The sequence below is a fragment of the Gekko japonicus genome, unplaced genomic scaffold, assembly GCF_001447785.1.
Source record: "Gekko japonicus isolate JY-2015 unplaced genomic scaffold, Gekko_japonicus_V1.1 scaffold1188, whole genome shotgun sequence".
Lineage (NCBI taxonomy): Eukaryota > Metazoa > Chordata > Lepidosauria > Squamata > Gekkonidae > Gekko > Gekko japonicus.
This window is the reverse complement of record NW_015171539.1, coordinates 364,759-388,408: the sequence shown is the minus strand read 5'-3', so window position 1 is coordinate 388,408 and position 23,650 is coordinate 364,759. Positions and strand designations below refer to the sequence as shown.

At 50.6% G+C, this 23,650-nt stretch overlaps 1 protein-coding gene across 1 annotated transcript; it reads left to right on the top strand.

Moving 5' to 3' along the window:
• Positions 1-630: 630 nt before the first annotated feature.
• On the top strand, positions 631-23,595 carry YIF1A (Yip1 interacting factor homolog A, membrane trafficking protein). Its single transcript, XM_015419639.1, has 8 exons — positions 631-799; positions 5,792-6,012; positions 6,980-7,084; positions 10,993-11,071; positions 13,290-13,347; positions 16,171-16,326; positions 20,128-20,221; positions 22,730-23,595. The coding sequence occupies exons 1-8, from the start codon at positions 769-771 to the stop codon at positions 22,877-22,879; spliced, it is 894 nt and encodes a 297-aa protein (XP_015275125.1). The 5' UTR covers positions 631-768; the 3' UTR covers positions 22,880-23,595.
• The last annotated feature ends 55 nt before the right edge of the window (positions 23,596-23,650 follow it).

Here is a 23,650-nt window from a genome sequence, read left to right as displayed (position 1 = left end):
CCAAACTTGTCAGATCTCGGAAGCTAAGCTAGTAGAAGGTTCTGTAGTTCACGAACATAGATCAAGATGGGTAGCCCTGTTAGTCTGTCTATAGCGGTAGAAAAGAGCAAGAGTCCAGTAGCACCTTAAAGACTCACAAATGTTGTGAGCAGTGACTCATGAAAACTTATACTTCGCCACAAACTTTGTGAGTCTTTAAGGTGCAACGGGACTCTTGCTCTTTTCTAGTTCATGAACAATTATACCAGAACAATTCTGTTAGCTTTTAAGCAGCCACGAACCTCCATGGACAGAGGCACCCTGCCTCTGAGTGTCGGAAGCTGAGGGACACACAGCAAGAAAGGACTGTCGCTTTCCACGCACTGCTTATCTGGGCTTCCCGTTCCACTTGCGCCTTCCAAGGCATTCCTCTCCCTACATTACTAAACGTCGTGAGCAGAATAGTCAGTTTCACTTTCCGCGCATGCGCTACGCGAACACACGGACTTACTGAACTAGAGAAGCTCCGCCCCTTTAGAACAGCTGCGGGGCCGAGGGGAAAAATGGATACATCGCGAGCCAATCAGCGTCAAGAACACGGCAAACCGGACCCCGCCGCGGCCAATGGGAAGAGCAGAATTAGAGCGTGAAGGCTTTGAGGACGTGGCTTGGAGCTGCGTCTGGAACAGCTCTGCTTTCTCCCCCTTTTCCGCTTCCAACTTTCTGCGGCGAGTCGATCGGACTTTTTAAAACCCGTTCTTATTCCTTCGGGAGCCATCGTGGGACCCCATGGCGTATCCCCCTGGCTATGGGGGGCCAGGTAAGGCCTGGAGGCCGGGCAGTTCTGGGGACGGGGACTTGAGGCCTGCTCGCTGGAAGTTATTTGGGGGTGATGATGGGGGACGGGGACCCTCCCCTTCTTCCCCGGGGAGACTGAGGTCAGGATCGTAAGCAGCGATGATATCCCGGTTGGGTGGCCGGGGCCGGCCTGAGCCTCAGGCCTTGCAATCGAAAGACACCCCCCCCCCCGCGCAGCCCTGCTCTAACGTGCTTTTGCAAGCGGGCGGGGTGTGTGTGAGGATTTGGAGGGCGGCCCAGCGCATGGCTTGGGGTCCCAAATGTCCCTCTTCACGGATGTCAGCCGCAGGGTCTGGAAAGGCGGGCCCCTCACCCAGGTTCAACAGCCCAGTCACTCCGGTTTAAAAAAGCTTGAATAATGCGGATCGGAAAGAGCCCGGCCTTAAATTCTGAGCTCCTGCCGGAACAGAAGCTATTGCACAGGGAAAATAAAACAGGAGGTACCTTAGGTAGTGTGGAACTGGGTGTCTGAGGAAGGGAACTTTGGCTTTTGGAAGGTGCTATTGGGCTCCAGTCTAACTGTTCTGGATGTATTCAGGTAGGTAGCCGAGTTGGTCTGGAGCAACAGAACGAAGTTTGAGTCCAATGGCACCTTTTAAGACCAGAGGTGTCAAGGCTAAGGCCCGGGAGCTGGAACCGGCCCACCCAGGGCTCTTATGTGGCCCGTGAGCAACTGATGCAAGGGAAGGTGTGCTGGAGGGGAGTGGGTGGAGCCACTCCAATTGTGGCTCCAGCAAGGTGGAACAACCTCGTCTGCTGCGTGGGAGCATCTGCCCAGCGCTGCACTGCTGGCTCTCCGGTCCGCCTCTGTGGGTTTTCCTCCGCACCACCCCACCCAGCCTCTGGGGCCTTGCAATGAGGATACACCAACTCGGGCCTTACCAGCTGCTCTCCTTTGTACAGTTTCTCTCTCTGGTACCTGGCATGACGTTTTATGGCACACGTGGCCCGGCCCGACAAAGTGACATTCATGTCGGATCTGGCCCTTGTGACAAATGAGTTTGACACCTCTGTTTAAGACCAACAAAGTTTTATTCCGGGGATGTGTCTCACACACGTTGACGTGTTTTCACCCCAAGTTGCCTTAGACTTCCAGCTAGATTCTAGTCCAGTAACATCTTAGAGATCAGCAAGATTTTTGGGGGGTATGAGTCAAAGCTTATACCCAGCAAAATCTTGCTGGTCTCTTCGGTGCTACTGGAGTCGAACGTTCCTGTTCTACTGTAGACCAACATGGAATACTTATACTTCCATTTGCCCATGAGGGTGAGTGTTCCGGACTACCAGCAGCTCTGAACGCACGAAGCTGCCTTGTATTGAATGAGACCAGTGGTCTGTAAGGGTCAGTACTGTCAATTCCGATTGGCAGCAGCTTTCCAGGGAAATACACAAATACCTCCCCCCCCCCAGCCCCAGGGACCCCTGCTGTATGCCCAGAAGAGGGGGGGGGCCTCCAGGATCCCTGGCCAAACTGGCCTGGAGAACAATGGCTTCCTGACCCCAAAGTGGCAATCAGCATTTCCCTGGGTGGGTAAGAACATAACATAAGAACATGAGAGAAGCCAATGTTGGATCAGGCCAATGACTCATCCAGTCCAACACTCTGTCACACAGTGGCCAGAAATACCAGGGGCCATCAGGGGGTCCCTCAGTGGGGCCGGGACACTAGAAGCCCTCCCACTGTTGCCCCCCCCCAAGCCCCAAGAATACAGAGCATCAGTTGCCCCAGCCTGAGAGTTCCTATCTATACCTTGTGGCTCATAGCCACTGATGGACCTCTGCTCCATATGTTTATCCAGTTCCCTCTTGAAGCCGTCCATGCTTGTAGCCACCACCACCTCCTGTGGCAGTGAATTCCATGTGTGAATCACGAGAACTGAGCACTGCGGCAACCCTTCCTGCCCTCCCGCCTAAGTTCACAGAATCAGCATTGCTGTCAGATGGCCCTCGAGCCACATGGCTATCCACTTGAAACTATCTTTGCCACTTTCCATTCCTGTGGCTTGCTGTAAAGTTTTGCTGTTTCTTTCCCCCCCTCCCTGGTTGCTTAGGGACACTTGACGCTGCTACCGCCCAGCTGACTTTTAAATAGTTTGTACTTTTCCACCACCACCCTCTTCAGTCTCTGCCCTTCCACTGAGAAACTAAAGTGATCCGAATGACAAGAAGCCTGTCCTCTGCTCCCTCTTTAAAAATAAACCCTTAGAACTGAGAAAATGGCCAGGAGATGTGATGGGACCGAGCTTGACAAAACTATGCACAGGGCAGAGAAAGCAGAGAGATCTCTTTCTCCCTCTCCCCTTCCCTAGTAGAACTTGTTGTTCTAGTATGGTTGTTGAGAAATAAATTAAAGGCAGACAAAAGGGAGTACTTATTTTTACCCAACAAGCGATTTAAGTGGTGGAATTGACTGTCACTCGACATAGTGAAGGCCACAAGCCCAGATGGTTTTAAAAGGGGATTGGATTGATTTGGAGAGGGTGGGTACAAACTGAGAGCCAGTTTGGTGTAGTGGTTAAGTGCATGGACTCTACTCTGGGAGAACCGGGTTTGATTAACCCACTCCTCCGCTTGCACCTGCTGGATGACCTTGGGCAAGCCATAGTTCTGTCAGAGCTGTTGTTGAAAAAGAGCAGTTTCTGTCAGAGCGCTCTCAGCCCCACCTACCTCACAGGGTGTCTGTTGTGGGGAGGGGAAGGGAAAGGAGTTTGTAAGCTGCTCTGAGACTCCTTTGGGTAGTGAAGGGCGGGGTATAAATCCAATCTCTTCTCTTCTTCTTTTACCTCACAGGGTGTCTGTTGTGGGGAGGGGAAGGGAAAGGAGTTTGTAAGCTGCTCTGAGACTCCTTTGGGTAGTGAAGGGCGGGGTATAAATCCAATCTCTTCTCTTCTTCTTTTACCTCACAGGGTGTCTGTTGTGGGGAGGGGAAGGGAAAGGAGTTTGTAAGCTGCTCTGAGACTCCTTTGGGTAGTGAAGGGCGGGGTATAAATCCAATCTCTTCTCTTCTTCTTTTACCTCACAGGGTGTCTGTTGTGGGGAGGGGAAGGGAAAGGAGTTTGTAAGCTGCTCTGAGACTCCTTTGGGTAGTGAAGGGCGGGGTATAAATCCAATCTCTTCTCTTCTTCTTTTACCTCACAGGGTGTCTGTTGTGGGGAGGGGAAGGGAAAGGAGTTTGTAAGCTGCTCTGAGACTCCTTTGGGTAGTGAAGGGCGGGGTATAAATCCAATCTCTTCTCTTCTTCTTTTACCTCACAGGGTGTCTGTTGTGGGGAGGGGAAGGGAAAGGAGTTTGTAAGCTGCTCTGAGACTCCTTTGGGTAGTGAAGGGCGGGGTATAAATCCAATCTCTTCTCTTCTTCTTTTACCTCACAGGGTGTCTGTTGTGGGGAGGGGAAGGGAAAGGAGTTTGTAAGCTGCTCTGAGACTCCTTTGGGTAGTGAAGGGCGGGGTATAAATCCAATCTCTTCTCTTCTTCTTTTACCTCACAGGGTGTCTGTTGTGGGGAGGGGAAGGGAAAGGAGTTTGTAAGCTGCTCTGAGACTCCTTTGGGTAGTGAAGGGCGGGGTATAAATCCAATCTCTTCTCTTCTTCTTTTACCTCACAGGGTGTCTGTTGTGGGGAGGGGAAGGGAAAGGAGTTTGTAAGCTGCTCTGAGACTCCTTTGGGTAGTGAAGGGCGGGGTATAAATCCAATCTCTTCTCTTCTTCTTTTACCTCACAGGGTGTCTGTTGTGGGGAGGGGAAGGGAAAGGAGTTTGTAAGCTGCTCTGAGACTCCTTTGGGTAGTGAAGGGCGGGGTATAAATCCAATCTCTTCTCTTCTTCTTTTACCTCACAGGGTGTCTGTTGTGGGGAGGGGAAGGGAAAGGAGTTTGTAAGCTGCTCTGAGACTCCTTTGGGTAGTGAAGGGCGGGGTATAAATCCAATCTCTTCTCTTCTTCTTTTACCTCACAGGGTGTCTGTTGTGGGGAGGGGAAGGGAAAGGAGTTTGTAAGCTGCTCTGAGACTCCTTTGGGTAGTGAAGGGCGGGGTATAAATCCAATCTCTTCTCTTCTTCTTTTACCTCACAGGGTGTCTGTTGTGGGGAGGGGAAGGGAAAGGAGTTTGTAAGCTGCTCTGAGACTCCTTTGGGTAGCGAAGGGCGGGGTATAAATCCCATCTCCTCCTCCTCCTCTTCTTTAATGACTGCTAGCCACGGTGACTATAGGGAACCTTCATAATCATAGGCAGTAAAGCTCTGAATCCCAGTGCCAGGAGGCAGTGTCGGAGGAAGGCCTTGGCCTCTACGCCCTGTTGCTGGACCTTCAAGGCCCACTGCTTGGACACGGTGTGTGACAGGATACCGGACTTGGCGTGGCACTGGTCTGATCCAGCAGGGCTCTTCTTAGGATTCCCATGCCAACCTGGGCCCCTAAACCTCTCTGTTTTGAAAAATTAAGTCGCAGCTGATCTGCCCTTGATGGTGTTCTGATACTGTCCAAATACATCTTGGGGATATTCCGGCCAGTGTTCCCTCTAAGCTCACAGTTTTTTAGCCTCCAGCTCACAGATTTTTGTCTTCGCTCGGGAAGGATGGTTCCAAAGCAAACTAATTTATGCAGCAGCCAAGTTTAAGGCCAGTAGCTCACAAAAATAGAATTTTTGCTCACGGGGCTCCACGGCTTAGAGGGAACATTGATTCCAGCAATCTAGGATTTCGCTCTCTGCTCCTAAATCTCCTGCCGATGCATTGTGATTGCTGGTCTTCAACAGATGCAAGCCAGCAGTGCTTTGTAGGGTAACTTAAGTGCAAAAGGGTTCTCCCCTGCCCCAAGGGGAAGAATTTACAAACTTAAGTTTAGATTTAGGGTGATGGGGAAGGTCAGAGGGAGGGGGGGGGATCCTTGGTTCCAAGTCCAGCCAGTCTGGCTCAGGAGTTCCTTTGGGCCATTTTCTCTTCTTCTTTTCCCTCCCTGCAGGCTCCAAGCACAGGGCCAGAGGCCCAATGGTCCCACAGAACGCCAATGCCCCACAGCTCTTTGATGACACCAGCTCGGCCTACGGACCGCAGAAAGCGGGTTACCCTGTCCCGGGGATCGACATGGGCTTCAACCAGATTTTTGCCGATCCGGTGGCCAACGTCGCCATGGCCTACGGCTCCAGCATTGCGTCTCAGAGCAAAGAGATTGTGCACAAGGAGGTAAGGGGGTGGCAGTGGCAGTTTTTCAGGGTCGTGGCATCCGTTCCCTGTCCTTGCAAAGCTTGAACGTGCAGCCCTGGGTGATTTGCCGATGGAGGCGTATCTGCTTATATTTTCAGTAGTCTTGGTTTGTCCCCCGAAACAAAAGATTTGGACACTTTCTCCCACCTTCTCCCTGTTGAATATTGTAACTCGGGATGCAAGAGGACCTGGGAGGGAAAAGGTTAAGAGAATTCTCTGCTCGGGTTGCACTGGGCAGTTGCTCCCACCCTCTCATTGGTTAGACGTCGAGCCGCTTGGGCCGTTGCTTGTCTTTCTGTGGTTCATCCTATGCAGGACTTCTCTTCTCCTCTCTTTTACCCGGGCTTGGAGCTGTAGCAAGCTAACCTTTTTGAGGTTGATCTGCTCACGATAAGTTAGATGTACCTAGACGAATGCGTCATGTAAGATGTGCTTCTATTTTTTTGTTAGTCTCTTGCCTTGAAAACCCCACAGGGTCGCCCTACGTCCGCTGTGGTTTGATGACAGTTTTACGCACACGCGTTTCTTCTGGACTGTAATGTCGGGTTCCCAGCTCCAGCAGCTGATGGGAGACTGGGGTGGGGATGAAGACCCAGTGAAATGGGATTGCGCAACACCAGTTCTGGCTGCGTAACCGAAAAGTGATGTCGCCGCTTTACATAACTCTCTAGGAATACCCTGGAACTCTGTGGTAAAAAAAGCCCATAGAGTTTGGAGGGAATCCTAGAGTGCCACGTGAGCCAGCCGTGTCACTTCCTGGTTTTCTCCTCCTTTATTATCGTCCCCCCGCTATTCAATCGAGTGCTGGCAGAGAATCCCCCACTCCCCGTGGGCATCTTGCAACCGTACCCCAGCGCAAGAGGGTCTGCCCGCCACACAAACGGAGGCCTGTTTCTACGAATGCTCCTCCCCCCTGGCTAAAGCCGCCTGTATTTGCTTTCCCCAGATTGACAGGTTCATGTCGCTCAACAAGCTGAAGTATTTCTTCGCGGTGGACACGACCTACGTCATGAAGAAGCTGGCGCTGCTGGTGTTTCCTTACGTACATCAGGTACAGAAGGGAGAGGGTGCCTTATTTATTTATTTGTTTAATTGGATTTATGAATCACCCACCCCGCAAGCAGGCTCTGGGCGATTTACAACCTTAAAACATTTGGAATACAATGAGCGTATAATTAAAATGATCAACAGTAGAACAATAAATTATCCAGGACTCTTTTTGTAGCGGGAACTCCTTTGCATGTTAGGCGACACACCCCTAATGTAGCCAATCCTCCAAGAGCTTACAGAGCTCTTCTTACAGGGGCTACTGTAAGCTCTTGGAGGATTGGCTACATTAGGGGTGTGTCGCCTAATATGCAAAGGAATTCCTGCTACAAAAAGAGCCCTGGGTCACCGATCCAAGATGGCATAGTAGTCTTCCTTTGCCGGCCACACCGCTGATTCGCATGGCGGGGCAGAGAAGGGTATATGGGTGCCATCAATGTTCCCTCTAAGCTGTGGAGTCTTGCGAGCAAAAATTCTACTTAGTGAGCTCCTGGCATTAAAGTTGTGAGCGAGCGATTTGGCTGCTGCATAAATTAGTCTGCTCTGGAGCCCCATCCTTCCTGAGCTAAGACAAAAATGTGTGAGCCGGAGGCTAAAAATCTGTGAGCTAGCTCACACCAACTCAGCTTAGAGGGAACTATGGGTGCCATAGTGGAAAAAGAGAGGGTGCCAGTCTTAACCTCCCGTTGCTGCCCTCAGCTAAAAGCCTGGTGCAACATCTCTGCCTTACAGGCCCTGTGGAGTTGCATCAAATCCCACGGGGGACCCTGATGCTGTCTGGCAGAGAGTTCCACCAGGTCGGGGCCAGGACCGAAAAGTTGATGACACTAGCTGAGGACAGCCGGACCTCCCTAGGGCCGGGGATCAGCAAGTTGTTATCAGCCGACCTTGACATTCTTCTGCTCCGTTTTGGGGGTCAGAGCTGGCTAGCGACGGGATCGTGGTGCTCTTGGGTTCTGCCCTCTGCTATTGGCCACAGCACGGAAGTGGGAGGAGTTAGGAAAAAGGGAGGGATTAATTGTGGGAGGAAAGTGGGGGAGGCATTCTTGAGGAATTCCAGAATCTCCTGTTCCTGTACTTTAGCAGTTCAGCCCCTGCTGTAACTTCGTAAAAACTGTAGAGGGGAGAAGGGGCGGCTGGAATGGTTAGTGGGGCCAGCCCTCCCCCCGAGGCCCCTAGAACGTGAGGATTTGCGATACCGTCTGATCTTATAGTGTGAACATCCCTTAAAGCTGCCTTATCCCTTTGTGTATCAAGGTAAGTGCTGGTTGTGTGACTGGGCAGTGGCGCTCTAAGGTTTCAAGTACGGATGCCATTCCCCAGTTGGGGGCGGGGGGAAATCCAATCCCCCAATGCGACATAATGGCATCACACAGAAGTGACATCATCACGTTGGTGATGCTCTGGGGGTTTTTTTGTGCAAAACTCTATGGTAACCATAGAGTTTTGCCTAAAATACCAGAGCGCTGCCGTGTGGTGTTGCTGATGGATGATGTCATTTCTGCGTGACGTTGTTACGTCGCGTGCTCCCCCTACTCCCGGAAAGTCCCTGCTGGGTCGATCCGACCTGGCAACCCTAGTTTCAAGTGAGGGGTCTTTCACATCAACGCCTACCTGATCCCTGTAATGGGGGAGCAAACCTGGGACCTTCTGCATCCCAATCAGGTGACCTGCCACTCGGCCATAGCTTTTCCCTAATACGAGAGTGTCTCTCTTAGAAATACAAGATTCAAGATGGTTAGGAGCGGGTGCTGTGTTCATTTCACACCTGAAGCTGCCTTATATTGCATGAGACCATCGTTCCACCGAGGTCGGTATTGTCTACTCAGACTGGCAGCAGCTTGCCAGGGTCTCTGGTGCAGGTAACTCAAATCACCTACTACGTGATCCCTTTTTCACTAGAGATGCTGGGGACCGAACCCGGGACTTCCTGCGTGTGAAGCTGTTTCTCTGCCACGGCCCCTTGGAACAGAATGGGTAGAAGGGAACCCACAGGGAACGACCCCCATCCCTCCCCAATGCAGGTCCCTTTAGCCCTGCCTCCATTTTTAGCTGCATCTGCTTGTTGCCCCTTTATTGACTTTTATTTATTTATTTGGATATTTCTGTAGTGCCTTTTCAAAGTCCTACTTGAAAGCAGCTCATAATTAAAAACATCACAGTACATGAACAAGCACCTAAAAACCAGCTCTTTGCTCTCTTTTTTGCTTGCTTTTTGTTTGTTTTTGCCCACTGTGCTTTTGTTTTCTGTTGGTTTTGCCAGCCGTGCCTTTCGCTTTCTTTTGCTTTTGCCTTCGCTTTCTTTTGCTTTTGCCTTCGCTTTCTTTTGCTTTTGCCTTCGCTTTCTTTTGCTGTAGCCTTCGCTTTCTTTTGCTGTAGCCTTCGCTTTCTTTTGCTGTAGCTTTCTTTTGTTTTAGCCTTCGCTTTCTTTTGCTTTTGCTTTTTTTTTCTTCAGCCTTCGCTTTCTTTTGCTTTAGCCTTCGCTTTCTTTTGCATTTGCCTTCGCTTTCTTTTGCCTTCACTTTCTTTTATAGTCTGCCTTTCTTTCTGAGTCTCAAGGCATCTGTAGTTCTGCCTCCTCACAATCAGAGCTGGAGAAGAAGACAGGCATTTATTTATTTATTTATTTTATACCCCGCCCTCCCCGCCATTCTAAACCAGCTCAAGCCATGGCTCTTCCCTTTTTTCAAACTGCAGCCCATGCCTCTGCTGGCAATAGGGAAAATGTGGCTGTTTTGGTATGAAGTTGGTGTGTGTGTGTGTGGGGGGGGTGCTTGTGGAGGAATGCTGCAAAGATGCCTCCTGGGGGTATTGCTTTTTGGCCCAAGTGTCTGCAAGGCAGCTTAGATCTGGACAAAGTTAAACAGCAGCTTGAATCATCCAGGTCCAGGCTGGCCCAGTGTTCTGAGATCTCAAAAACTAAGCAAAGCCCGCCCTGGTTAGTCCCTTGATGGGAGACCACCCCTTATGCCTCCTTCCCAGCTACATCCCAGTTGGCAAGTGGGTTCTTCAGTCCCTGCCTGGGTACACAGGGCATGCCTTGTAGCTAGTACCCACCACCAGCAGTCAAGGCTGTCTGTGCTCGTTTTATAATGCCAGCAAACTCTGCCCTGACCCAGATAGCCCAGGCAAGCCTGATCTCATCGGATAGCCCAGGCAAGCCTGATCTCATCGGATCTCCGAAGCTTAAGCAGAGTCAGCCTTGGTCAGTATTTGGATGGGAGACGGCCAAGGAAGGCCGGGGTTGCTCTGCACAGGCAGGCTATGGCAAACCACCTCTGAACTTCTCTTGCCTTGGAAACCCCCAGGGGTTGCCAGGAGTCAGCTGCAAGTTGATGGCACCTAGTTACAAGTGGGGACCCACAAGAAACTTGCGGGGAGGGGGCATTCCCCCACCTTTTCTTCCTTCCCTCTCCCCCGTCTTCCTTTGTCTTCCCTATCTTCCCTTTCTCTTCCCAAGCCAATCCCCCCTTCCTTTTCTTTCCAACTCTGTCTTTCTTTCTCCCTTCCAAGGCAATCCCCTTTTTTTCTCTTCCCCCCAAGCCAATACTCCCATTTTTTCCTTTCTCTCTCCCTCCCAAGCCAGCCCTCCCCCCTCTTTCTCCCTCCCTCTTTTTCCATACCTTTGAGCCCGACAGTGGTGGCAGAGTTTTCAGGTTTTTCTGCAAACCTAGGGGGTCACCCAAGTTTGCAGGAAAACTTGTTTGGGGTAAGTGTGCCCCCTATCTGTGGATTTAGATATCCACACATGGGGGACTGTTGAGAATTAGATATATAGATTATTAAAGCAGCAAAAGCGGGGGACGGGACGGGACAGGACTCTCCGCTGGGCCTGGTGGAGGAATGCTTTTCTGAAATCCCGAGCAGCAACAGACAGACGGATAACGAGAGCGTTTAATGTTTCCTCCACAGAATTGGGAAGTCCGCTACCACAGAGACACGCCCCTCCCGCCCCGACAGGACATCAACGCCCCTGACCTCTATATCCCAAGTGAGTCACTCTTTGAATGCCTCAAGACTTTTCCTGGCAAATACAGAACCGTTTTTAAACATCGGCATTGTGTAAATCAGGGGTCCCCGACCTTTTTGAGCCTGTGGGGACCTTTGGGATTCTGACACAGGTTGGTGGGCTCAGCCACAAAATAGCTGCCATTGGGGGGGGGGGCAAACATACGCAGTCCAGTGTTCCCTCCGAGCTGAGTTACTGTGAGCCAGCTCACCGTTTTTTAGCCTCTGGCTCACACGTTTTTGTCTTAGCCCAGGGAGGGAGGGCTCCAGAGCGAACTAATAATGCAGCAGCCAAATCGCTCGCTCACAGCTTCAATGCCGGTGGCTCACAAAGTTGCATTTTTGCTCACAAGACCCCACAGCTTAGAGGGAGCACTGCCACACGCAAAGCCCAAGCAAGGGGACAAGAGGAGTCATTTTTAAAAACAGAGTGGAAAAGAGGAGTGAGGGAGAATACAGCCGCAGCACTGCAGTGGTCGTAGCCACCCAGACCACATTAATTTAATCTGCACAGCCAATCATAAGAACATAAGAGATGCCAATGTTGGATCAGGCCAAAGGCCCATCCAGTCCAGCACTCTGTGTCATACAGTGGCCAGAAATACCAGGTGCCATCAGGAGGTCCACCAGTGGGGCCAGGACATTAGAAGCCCTCCCACTGTTGACCCCCCCCCCAAGCACCAAGAAGACAGAGCATCACTTGCCCCAGAGCCCCTAGCTATACCTTGTGGCTAATAGCCACTGATGGACCTCTGCTCCATATGCTTATCTAATTCCCTTTTGAAGCCGTCCATGCTTGTAGCACCCACCACTTCCTGTGGCAGTGAATTCCATGTGTTAATCACTCTTTGGGTGAAGAAGTACTTCCTTTTATCCGTTCTAACCCGACCGCTCAGCAATTTCATGGAGTGCCCACGGGTTCTTGTATTGTGAGAAAGGGAGAAAAGTACCTCTTTCTTTACCTGCTCTTTCCCATGCATAATCTTATAAACCTCGATCATGTCACCCCTCAGTCGTCTTTTCTCCAAGCTAAAGAGCCCTAAGCGCTTTAACCTTTCCTCATAGGGAAAGTGTTCCAACCCTTTTATCATTCGAGTTGCCCTTTTCTGCACTTTTTCCAAAGCTATAATATCCTTTTTAAGGTGTGGTGACCAGAACTGCACACAGTATTCCAAATGAGGTCGCACCATTGATTTATATAGGGGCATTATGATATTGGCTGATCTGTTTTCAATACCCTTCCTAATAATCCCCAGCAGAGCATTGGCCTTTATTGCAGTCACACACTGTCAGAAGCTGTGGTGGGCAGGAGCCCCACCTGGCCCCGCCCACTTTATAAAAACACGTGATGAACCCCTGAATAGGTGCTGGTGGGTGCTGTGGCGCCCATGGGCACCGGGTTGGAGACCCTTGGGGTAAATGGTCCCGATGGTCTTTCCCACAGCCTTGTAAGGTGGGCTAGTATTTCTGTTGCAGATCAGGGAGGGAAACCTGCTGAGCAAGGTAGGGGCTCTGTGGCTTAGAACTGTGCTGCCCAATCCCGAGTGGGGTTTTTTGCTGCACCTACTCTCAGCTCCGTTCAAGGAATTGCTGTTTTAACATTGGATTTCTAGCCTGTTCCTTTGTAACTGGGACACAGCCATTTCTGGTTGAGGGACGCTAGCTCGAAGGAGAGCCAGTTTGGTGTAGTGGGTCAGAGCAGCGGACTCTAATCTGGGAGAACCGGGTTTGATTCCCCCACTCCTCCACATGCAGCCAGCTGGGTGACTTTGGGCCAGTCACAAGTTCTCTCAGAGCTGTTCTCTCAAGGGCAGTTCTCAAGAGAGCGCTCTCAGCCCCACCTGCCTCACAGGGTGTCTGTTGCGGGGAGGGGAAGGGAAAGGAGACTGTAAGCTGCTCTTAGACTCCTTCGGGTAGTGAAGGGCGGGGGATAAATCCAGTATCTTTTTCTTCTTCCTCCTCTGGGTTGGGAGATTCCTGGGGATTTGGGGGTGGAGCCTGTGGGGTATAATGCCATATAGTCCACCCTCCAAAGCATCCCTTTTCTCCAGGGAACTGACTTCTGACGTCCAGAGATCAGTTGTAGTTCTGGGGGGTCTCCAGGCTCCACCTGGAGGTTGACAACCCTACCCACAGGACATCTGTCTTGGGTCTCCCTTGAGAATTTGATTCCCCCCCCCCCCTTCCTCTTGTTTCCCCAGGTATGGCCTTTATCACCTATATCCTGCTGGCCGGAATGGCTCTTGGCCTGCAAAAAAGGTAAGCGCGGGATTCCCCCTCTTTTGAAAATCTGACAGGACTTCATAGTTTGGTCAGATTGGGGTGCACAGATGGCTGCCAGAGAACATCTTGACAGCAGGGGTGTGAATTTTGGCAGGGGGGAGGGGGGAGGAAGGTCCCATTTTGAGACGTGTGGATCTGATGCCTCGAGCTGTCTCCAGTTGACATGTGAAGCGTCACGACTTCTGCGGAGCGTCTGCCGCTTTCTCTCCAAACTTTTCTCCTGCTATGGCTGTTGCCAAGTCTCTGCTGTGCCTGTCTTCAGCCCATCATCTTCTGCCTCCCACCCCCGGTTCACACCCCTTGCTTTGGTGTCCCTTGACTCCCTATTCTCCTTCCCGCCCCCTGGTCCACATCCCTTGCCTCAACGTCCCTTGCCTCTATCTTATCCTTCCCGCCTCCGGTCCACATCCCTCGCCTCCATGTCCCTTGCCTCTGTCTTCTCCATTCCGCCTCCGGTCCACATCCCTCGCCTCCATGTCCCTTGCCTCTGTCTTCTCCATCCCGCCTCCGGTCCACATCCCTCGCCTCCACGTCCCTTGCCTCTGTCTTCTCCTTCCCGCCCCCTGGTCCATATCCCTTGTCTCCCCGTCTCTCCATCACTTGCAGTTGTTTCCTCTTGGTCTTCCATCATCATCACTCCTTAGGTTGCCTGCAACCAATTTTTACGGCTGGTGAAAAAGGGGGTCCCCTTCGACCCCCCCCCGCAAAGGCGATACTAGAGATTGTGGGACCTGCGTGGATAAAAGCCATTTGGGATGGAGGCTGTAATAAGGAAGGGAAAGGGGCAAGACTGAAGGGAAGAACTGGTTGGATCCATCTCCCTTCCTCCAGCACTTTTTAATTATATTTTTTATTTGGGTATTTTTTTAAATCCCACTTTCCCCCACTCAATGTGGATTCAGAGGGGGGCTCACAGAATGAGGGAAAAACGCACCATCGCAACAAAAGAGAAGACATCTACCTGTTTTGGGGAGGGGGGAGCAGGTAGGTACCTGCTTCGCCCTTGGCAGAAACCTAAGTAAGCTCAAAAATCATGGGATAGAAGGACAAGTCCTTTTATGGATCAAAAACTGGCTAGTTCATAGAAAACAGAGAGTGAGTGTAGGTGGGCAATTTTCTCAGTGGAGGGTGGTAAGCAGTGGGGTACCGCAGGGATCAGTACTTGGTCCACTGCTTTTTAACTTGTTCATTAATGATTTGGAGATGGGAGTAAGCAGTGAAGTGGCTAAATTTGCGGATGATACGAAGTTGTTCAGGGTGGTGAAAACCAGTGAGGATTGTGAGGCACTCCAAGGGGATCTGTCAAGGATGGGCGAGTGGGCGTCAACATGGCAAATGGGGTTCAATGTGGCCAAGTGCAAGGTGATGCACATTGGAGCCAAAAATCCTAAATATAAATACACATTGATGGGGTCTGAACTGGCAGAGACTGAGCAAGAGAGAGATCTTGGAGTTGTAGTGGATAACTCACTGAAAATGTCGAGACAGTGTGTGACTGCAATAAAGAAGGCCAATGCTATGCTGGGGATTATTAGGAAGGGTATTGAAAACAGATCAGCCAATATAATAATGCCCCTATATAAATCAATGGTGAGACCTCATTTGGAATACTGTGTGCAGTTCTGGGCACCACATCTTAAAAAGGATATTATAGCTTTGGAAAAAGTGCAGAAAAGGGCAACTCGAATGATAAAAGGGTTGGAACACTTTCCCTATGAGGAAAGGTTAAAGCGCTTAGGGCTCTTTAGCTTGGAGAAAAGACGACTGAGGGGTGACATGATCGAGGTTTATAAGATTATGCATGGGAAAGAACAGGTAAAGAAAGAGGTACTTTTCTCCCTTTCTCACAATACAAGAACTCGTGGGCACTCCATGAAACTGCAGAGCGTTCGGGTTAGAACGGATAAAAGGAAGTACTTCTTCACCCAAAGAGTGATTAACACATGGAATTCACTGCCACAGGAAGTGGTGGGTGCTACAAGCATGGACGGCTTCAAAAGGGAATTAGATAAGCATATGGAGCAGAGGTCCATCAGTGGCTATTAGCCACAAGGTATAGCTAGGGGCTCTGGGGCAAGTGATGCTCTGTCTTCTTGGTGCTTGGGGGGGGTCAACAGTGGGAGGGCTTCTAATGTCCTGGCCCCACTGGTGGACCTCCTGATGGCACTGTTATTTCTGGCCACTGTGTGACACAGAGTGTTGGACTGGATGGGCCTTTGGCCTGATCCAACATTGGCGTCTCTTATGTTCTTATGTTCTTATGTCTCTCTCCATGCACCAAAATGATTCCCCTCTTGTCCTGATTGCAAACTGTTGCAAGCAGTAAGAAAGTAGAAGAAGAAGAGGAGATTGGATTTATACCCCGCCCTTCACTTGGAGTCTCAGATCGGCTTACAAACTCCTCTCCCTCCCCCTCCACACAACAGACACCCTGTGAGGTGGGTGGGGCTGAGAGAACTCTGACACAAACTGCTCTTTTTCAAGGACAGCTGTGCCAGAGCTTGTGACTGACCCAAGGTCACATCAGCAGGTGCAAGTGGAGGAGTGGGGAATCAAACCCGGTTCTCCCAGATTAGAGTCCGCACACTTAACCACTACACCAAACTGGCTTTCCCCCCCTTGGTTATTAAACATACCGGATTTCCCCCCGGTGCAAATGTAGATTGTTCAGGGGAGAGGCTTTGCTGCTTCCCATTATTCCATTGCATCCAGTGCCATCCTTGCTGGGTGAAAAAACGTCCCGAAGTGGGAGTGTCCCGCCTTGTCATTTCCGTCATTTCTTGTGTCGCTTCTTCTCAGGTTCTCCCCAGAGGTCCTGGGTATGTGCGCCAGCACCGCCTTCGTGTGGGTGGTCATCGAAGTCCTGGCCCTCCTGCTGGGCTTGTACCTCGCCACCGTTCAGAGCGACCTCGGCACATTCGACTTGGTCGCTTACTGCGGCTATAAATACGTGGGGTAAGTTGGCTCCTCCTGAAACGGGCGGCTCGGGTTCAAAGCCGCCTGGCCCACCGTGCGGACCGGGAGAGTGCAAGCCTGCTTTCTCTGAAACTGCAGGCCCGGGGCTGAAGACGTGCTAACAAAGAGCTTGGGCGTGCAAAAGAAAGGGGAGGGGCAGTGGCTCAGAGGTAGGGCGTCTGCTTGGCATGCAGAAGGTCCCAGGTTCAATCCCCAGCACCTCCAGTTAAGAGGACCAGGCGGTAGGTGATGGGAAAGGCCTGCGCCAGAGACCCTGAAGAGCCACGGCCAGTCTGAGTAGACAACAATGACCTTGATGGTCCAAGGGTCTGATTCAGTACAAGGCAGCTTCATGTGTTCATGTGAGGAGACAAGAGTGATGTAAGCTGCTTTGGGTCCCCATTGGGGAGAAAGGTGGGGTCTAAATGAATTAAATAAAAACTTATAACTGGAGGCGCTGACCATGCTTCTGTTTAGTGAGGCCTAGGGGATATCACTGGTTGGAGAAACAGGTACCATGCTGCCCCTCTGGCTTATGCAGGGTGGGAAGACAAGCAGCCCTTGCTAGCAAGTGACCCCACTAAACTTCTGAATCCCAGTGCCAGGAGGCAACATCAGGGGAAGGCCTCGGCCTTTCTGCCCTGTTGTTGGCCCTCCAGAGGAACTGGTTGAGGCCACTGTGTGAGACGGGATGCTGGACTAGATGGACCCTCACAGGGCTGACCCAGCAGGGCTCTTCTTAGGTTCTTATGAGGGGAAGGCCTCGGCCTCTCTGCCCTGTTGTCGGCCCTCCAGAGGAACTGGTTGAGGCCACTGTGTGAGACGGGATGCTGGACTAGATGGACCCTCACAGGGCTGACCCAGCAGGGCTCTTCTTAGGTTCTTATGAGGGGAAGGCCTCGGCCTCTCTGCCCTGTTGTCGGCCCTCCAGAGGAACTGGTTGAGGCCACTGTGTGAGACGGGATGCTGGACTAGATGGACCCTCACAGGGCTGACCCAGCAGGGCTCTTCTTAGGTTCTTATGAGGGGAAGGCCTCGGCCTCTCTGCCCTGTTGTCGGCCCTCCAGAGGAACTGGTTGAGGCCACTGTGTGAGACGGGATGCTGGACTAGATGGACCCTCACAGGGCTGACCCAGCAGGGCTCTTCTTAGGTTCTTATGAGGGGAAGGCCTCGGCCTCTCTGCCCTGTTGTCGGCCCTCCAGAGGAACTGGTTGAGGCCACTGTGTGAGACGGGATGCTGGACTAGATGGACCCTCACTGGTCTGATCCAGCAGGGCTCTTTTTTATCCATCATAAAATAAAAGAAGGGAAACTGGGTATCTACACAGGGCCCTTCTTGGCTTCAGGGAGCCTTTGTCTGCAGCTGAATAATAGTCCAGGGCCCCCCAGCCTTTTTGAGCCTCTGGGCACCTTCAGAATTCTGACAGGAGGCAGTGGGCATAACCACAAAACGGCCACTACAAGCGGCAGAGCCAGCCCCAATGTCAGGGAGTTGGGTGATGCATAACTCATAATACCTCTTCAGTATTTCGGGCAGAAACTCTTCTTGAACAGGATGCCCTTTAAAAGGGACATGTTGTTTAAAAATATGTTCTGGCCCACACACAGCTTACCTCCAGTCATGCAGTGACAAACCTTAGGCAGTGGTGGGAAGCAGTTGCAGAAGCGACTTTTTAAACATCTGCACAGAGAGTCAGATCTCTAGTGGCCAGTCAGAAGCCCTGCTGGGCAAAAGCCCCACTAGTCCTGCCCACACCCTAAAAACAGTAGGTGTCAGCAGGCACCACGGTGCTCACGGGCACCCTGTTGGAGACCCCAGTAATACGCTCTCAGTTCACCTAGTTTCTGGGCACAGTTCGAGATGTAGGTTTTGGCCTATATAGGGCATCTAAAGGACCACCTGTTCTTCCATGAATCTGTCCCTGCTTTGTGAGAGGCCCTGTTCTGTGTGCCCCCCACCTTCAGAACTTAGCTGGATGGCGATGGGCAACAGGGCTTTCCTAGTGGTGGCTCCCTAGCTGTTGATTAATTTTTCCTCTGGGGATGTTCCGTTTCCTTGACAGATTGTTTGTACTTTGCTTTTAGTGGATTAAAAAAAAAATGTAATCGCTTTGTTGGTCAGATACTGTTTTTATTGTTCATTGTTTTTATTGTTTTGTAAAATAGTAAAGGTGTTTTGTAAAATAGTAAAGGAGCTGCGGTGGCTGAAGTGGTTAAGACGCTGAACTGCAGACTGTGGAAGGTCAGTAGTTCAGCAGTTCGAGACCATGGGGTGCCGCATGACGGAGTGAGCTCCCGTCTCTAGTTCCAGCTCCTGCCAACCTAGCAGTTCGAAAGCAAGACATTGCAAGTAGATAAATAGGTACCACTTTGGTGGGAAGGTAACAGCGTTCCGTGTGCCTTGGTGTTTAGTCATGCCGGCCACATGACCACGGAAACGTCTTCGGACAGCGCTGGCTCTTCGGCTTTGAAACGGAGATGAACACCGCAACCCTAGAGTCGGATTCGACTGGCTTTCGAGCAAGGGAACCTTTACTTTACCTAAAATAGTAAAAAGCCCAGTAGTAACTTTAAGACTAACAAACTTTATTGTAGCATAAGCTTTTGAGAAACACAGCTCTCCTCATCAGCTGCTCTCCGACAGCGGACGTGTGTGCTGAGAGCTGTGTTTCTCAAAAGCTTATGCTACAATAAAGTTTGTTAGCCTTAAAGGTGCTACTGGGCTTCTTACGATCTTGCAGCCACAGACTGACTAACATGGCTAACTCCTCTGGATTTCTTGTTTTGTGTCTTCATCGACGTGTGTTTAAACAAGACTCAGTCTTCTGTGGTTAGCCATCATGGTACCTCAGGCTGCAAGGTGGGATGGAACTAGTCTGGTGTACTGGTTAGAGTGCTGGGCTATGATCTGGGAGACCTGAATTCGAATCCTCGCTCCGCCATTGAATCTCAGTGGATGACTTTAGGCTAGTCAGGCTCTTCTGGCTGTACCCGCCTCGAAGGGTTGTCACAAGGAACGGAGGAAGATAGTTCAGCTGCTTTGCAGCCCCATTAGAGAGAAATGTGGGACGTAACCAGTGTTCCCTCTAAGCTGAGTTAGTGTGAGCTAGCTCAAAGTTTTTTAGCCCCCAGCTCACACATTTTTGTCTTAGCTCAGGAAGGATGGCTCTGGAGCAAACTAATTTATGCAGGAGCCAAATCTCTCGCTCACAGTTTTAATGCCAGCAGCTCACAAAGTAGAATTTTTGCTCACAAGACCCCACAGCTTAGAGGGAACATTGGACGTAACTGTTTTTCTTTTTCTTAATTTTTTTTTAATTGAGTTTTGATATATTATGGGAAAGGAAATATAAGGGTGGGAAGGGTACAGGGTGTGGGATATGACATAAAGGAAAATTTCATCACATTTGTATAACAGCGGTTACATATTTTCAGTCTTAACTCTTTGTTTCCAGTCTTTGTTTCTTTGTATAATTACTAAGATTAGTATCACTTAATCGCTGACATATTCTGTTATGTTTCCTGGTAAGAGTTCTCTATAGTTCGAGTTGGAGTTGCTCCAAATTGATATTTTGTGTATTCATTGTTCCTTGGTCTGCAAGGTTTCTTTCCACCCAGTCATCATACAGTGTCCAGCTACTATTTCTTACGTTTCGTTTACTTCTGTCCTTCAGTAGGTTTGACAATATATCCATTTCTGCTGTTCCAAAAGTTTTTGTCAAAGAGTTCAATTTCTGTCGGTATCTTCTAAGTATTTCTTTTTTAAAGCCAATTAAAGCCCTGCCATTGCCTCCCCCCAGAATGATCCTTGCTGTGGTCGGCGGCCTGGCCTTCGGGAGCAACGGCTATTACATCGCCTTGGCCTGGGCCTCCTGTGCTCTTATGTATTTCATGGTAAGCGCTGCGTGCCTTTATATTTAGTCATGTAAATTGCTCCTTATCTGGTATTTATTATCCTGTAGGTGGCTCAAGTGGTGGCTCAAGTGGTTAAGACGCTGAGCTGCCAGCTGTGGAAGGTCGGTAGTTCAGCAGTTCAAGACCCGAGTGCGCCACATGACGGAGTGAGCTCCCGTCTCTAGTTCCAGCTCCTGCCAACCTAGCAGTTCGAAAGCAAGACATTGCAAGTAGATAAATAGGTACCACTTTGGGGGGAAGGTAACAGCGTTCCGTGCGCCTTGGTGTTCAGTCATGCCGGCCACATGACCACGGAAACGTCTTCAGACAGCGCTGGCTCTTCGGCTTTGAAACTGAGATGAGCCCCGCAACCCTAGAGTCGGACTCGACTGGCTTTCGAGCAAGGGAACCTTTACCTTTACTTTAGGAAATAAAAGATGCATTTAAAAAAAGGGTGAGGCTCTTTGCCCCGAAGGCAGAAGGGATTTCTGCGCCCCCTGGAATTAGGAAATAGTTATCTTGACTCAATCCTGTGTGTGTTAAATGCTGTCAAGTCGCTTCTGATCTACGGCAACCCTGTGAATTAATTTTTTTAAAAATTTTAATTTTAAAAAAATCACATCAAATATATTAAAACTATAAATGAAGCCCATAAGGCCATGAGGTTGAGATGAATAAGCCCCAATCGACCATCAAAACAAGAGGCTCTGCTTATATTCCTATCAAGTCCACATAATTCTCATCATTCGGTAAAATGTCGTTTCCTATCAAATAATGGATAACAGGAGACCACGATTCAGTGTATGCTGGTTTCTGTTGAACTGATCTGTCCAGTTGTGTACCCAAGTTTACCGAAAATCAACACTCCCTCTAAGCTGTGGAGTCCTGTGAGCAGAAATTCTACTTGGTGAGCTACTGGCATTAAAGCTGTGAGCCAGCGATTTGGCTATTGCCTAAATTAGTTCGCTCTGGAGCCATCCCTTCCTGAGTTGAGACAAAAATGTGTGAGCCAGAGGCTAAAAAACTGTGAGCTGGCTCACGCTAACTCAGCTTAGAGGGAACACTGCCTAAAATATAAAAGTCTCACGACTTTCAGAGCCATTGATCTATCATCGGCATTTTCTGAGCTTTCCATTTTGAGGCTAACAAATGTTCTAGCTGCCAAAATTAGAGTTGAGGAAAATTGGTCGCGTTTCAGTTTCCCAGATGGCATTTTCCAATAATCTAATAGCAAAACCTCTGGCAGAAGCGGGAGATCCATCCCTGTGATATTCTTGATGTGTAAGAGGATACCTCTCCAGAAGTCTTGTACCTGTTCACAAGTCCACCAACAGTGGAGAAAATCTGCTACACAGCCACATCCCTTTGAACACCCGGGATAATTCTTTTTATTGATGCGATGCATTCTTGTAGGCAGGGCTATTTTGGGGCAGGAACGCACAGGAACGGAGTTTCGTCTGGCTCCCAAGTTGGCCACACCCAGCAGGAACTCATTAGCATAACAGGCCACACCCAACAGCAGGAACTCATTAGGATTGGCTACATTAGGGGTGTGTGGCCTAACATGCAAAGGAGTTCCTGCAACAAAAAAAGGCCCTGGGTTTTGACAACAAACAAGGTAAACAGAATAAGCAGCAGGAGGTGGGTGTGGCTGGATGACCACACTTCTGGTAACATGGGGGTGCGGCCTAATATGCTAATGAGTGGTGCAGTCAGGGGGTGTGGCCTAATATGTTAATGAATTTCTGCTGCTGGGTGTGGCCTATTATGCTATTGAGTTCCTGCTGGACTTTTTCTACAAAAAGAGCCCTGGTTGTAGGCGGTAAAATACCATCTTGTCAGTAACTTAATATATTGGTATTTAAGAGAATATATATTTGATTTGAAACCCTGTGAATTAATGACCTCTAAAATGACTGTATTGTTAAGAGCCTTGCTCAGGTCTTGCAAACTGAAGGCTGTGGGCTTCTTTGGCTGAGTCCATCCAACTCCTGTTGGGTCTTCCTCTTTTTCAGCTGCCTTCCGCTTTCCCTTAGTGCTATTGTCTTTCCCAGTGAGTCTCGTCTTCTCATAATGTGACCAGTTTAGTCATTTTAGCTTCTAGGGAGGGTTCAGGCTTGCTTAGATCTAGAATTGACTTATTTGCCTTTTTGGCGGTCCGCAGCATCCGTAATGCTCTCCTCCGACACCACATTGCAAATGAGACTTCATCTTTGGAGGAAGGCTGAGCTATTTGGTGCAGTGGTTAGGAGCGCGGACTCTAATCTGGGAGAACCGGGTTTTGATTCCCCACGCCTCCACATGCGGCTGCTGGTGTGACCTTGGGTCAGTCACAAGTTCTCTCGGAGCTGTTCTCTCTCAGGAGCAGTCCTCGAAAGAGCTCTCTCAGCCCCACCTCCCTCACAGGGTGTCTGTTGTGGGGAGGGGGAAAGGAGATTGTAAGCCATTCCCGACTCACACCCTTTTCCTCCGGAGCCTCTGACGCCCACGTCTCCCTCCCTTTCGCAGGTCCGCTCCTTACGGATGAAGATCCTCCCGTCGGTGGTGCAGGAGGGGCTCAGCCGGCCCAGTGGGCGGGCCCAGATGTACATCACCCTGGCGGCCGCGGCCTTCCAGCCTCTCATCCTCTACTGGCTGACGGTGCAGTTGGTGCATTGAGCGGGGCGGGGGAGAGGCAACGGAGAGCGGGGAGAGGCTCTGTCCACGGCGGTCCCGACTCTCAGGGAGGATCCTGTTTGCGGAGAGCCTCTCGCTGTCCTCCCAGTTTCCGAAAACAACACGAAGATTGATGCTCCGCCCCCCCGCCCCCCTCGGAAGTCCTGGGGTCAGCATATAAGGGCAGAACCGGGGGTTTATGGGGGTGCCTGTGTTCCGCTCCCCCCGGGGACGATACTGAACCAAGAGAGGTCTGTGTCCACTCAGCACTCCACTGCCACCCTGCCTAGTCCGAGAGCGGAGGAGGGAAAACGACGGTCAAGAATCCAGCTTTCCGGCTGCGCTGCAGGTGTGTGGGGGGGTGGCTGGGTAGCAGCCCATTCTGTTCGGGCCGTTTTGCGTTTTCCCTTTCCGGGGCTCGAACGGGGAAGACGGGAGAACAGCCCGCGCTCGATCTCACACACATAGCAGGCTTCTATGCAAACTGCTTGAGAGTGAAGTTGCCGGTGTCCTGTGTTTTTGCCTTCTGGAGCAAAGTGCCCTTTCTCGTCCCCCCTCGGAGTCACCGGTTCCTCCGCTCGGTCATCTCTGTTTCTGCCCCGGCGAGAGGCAGTGTTGGCCAGCGTCCACAGAGCACCGATTGTTCTTCGGCGTTTTGCCTGGCGGCTGTTCGCCCCCGGACTGTACTTCCAGAGCCGTGACCTTTCGTGCTCTCCCCCCCCTCCTTTGTTATCCTTTATAAATATATATTTAGAGTTTTGGTTGTGTTGTTTT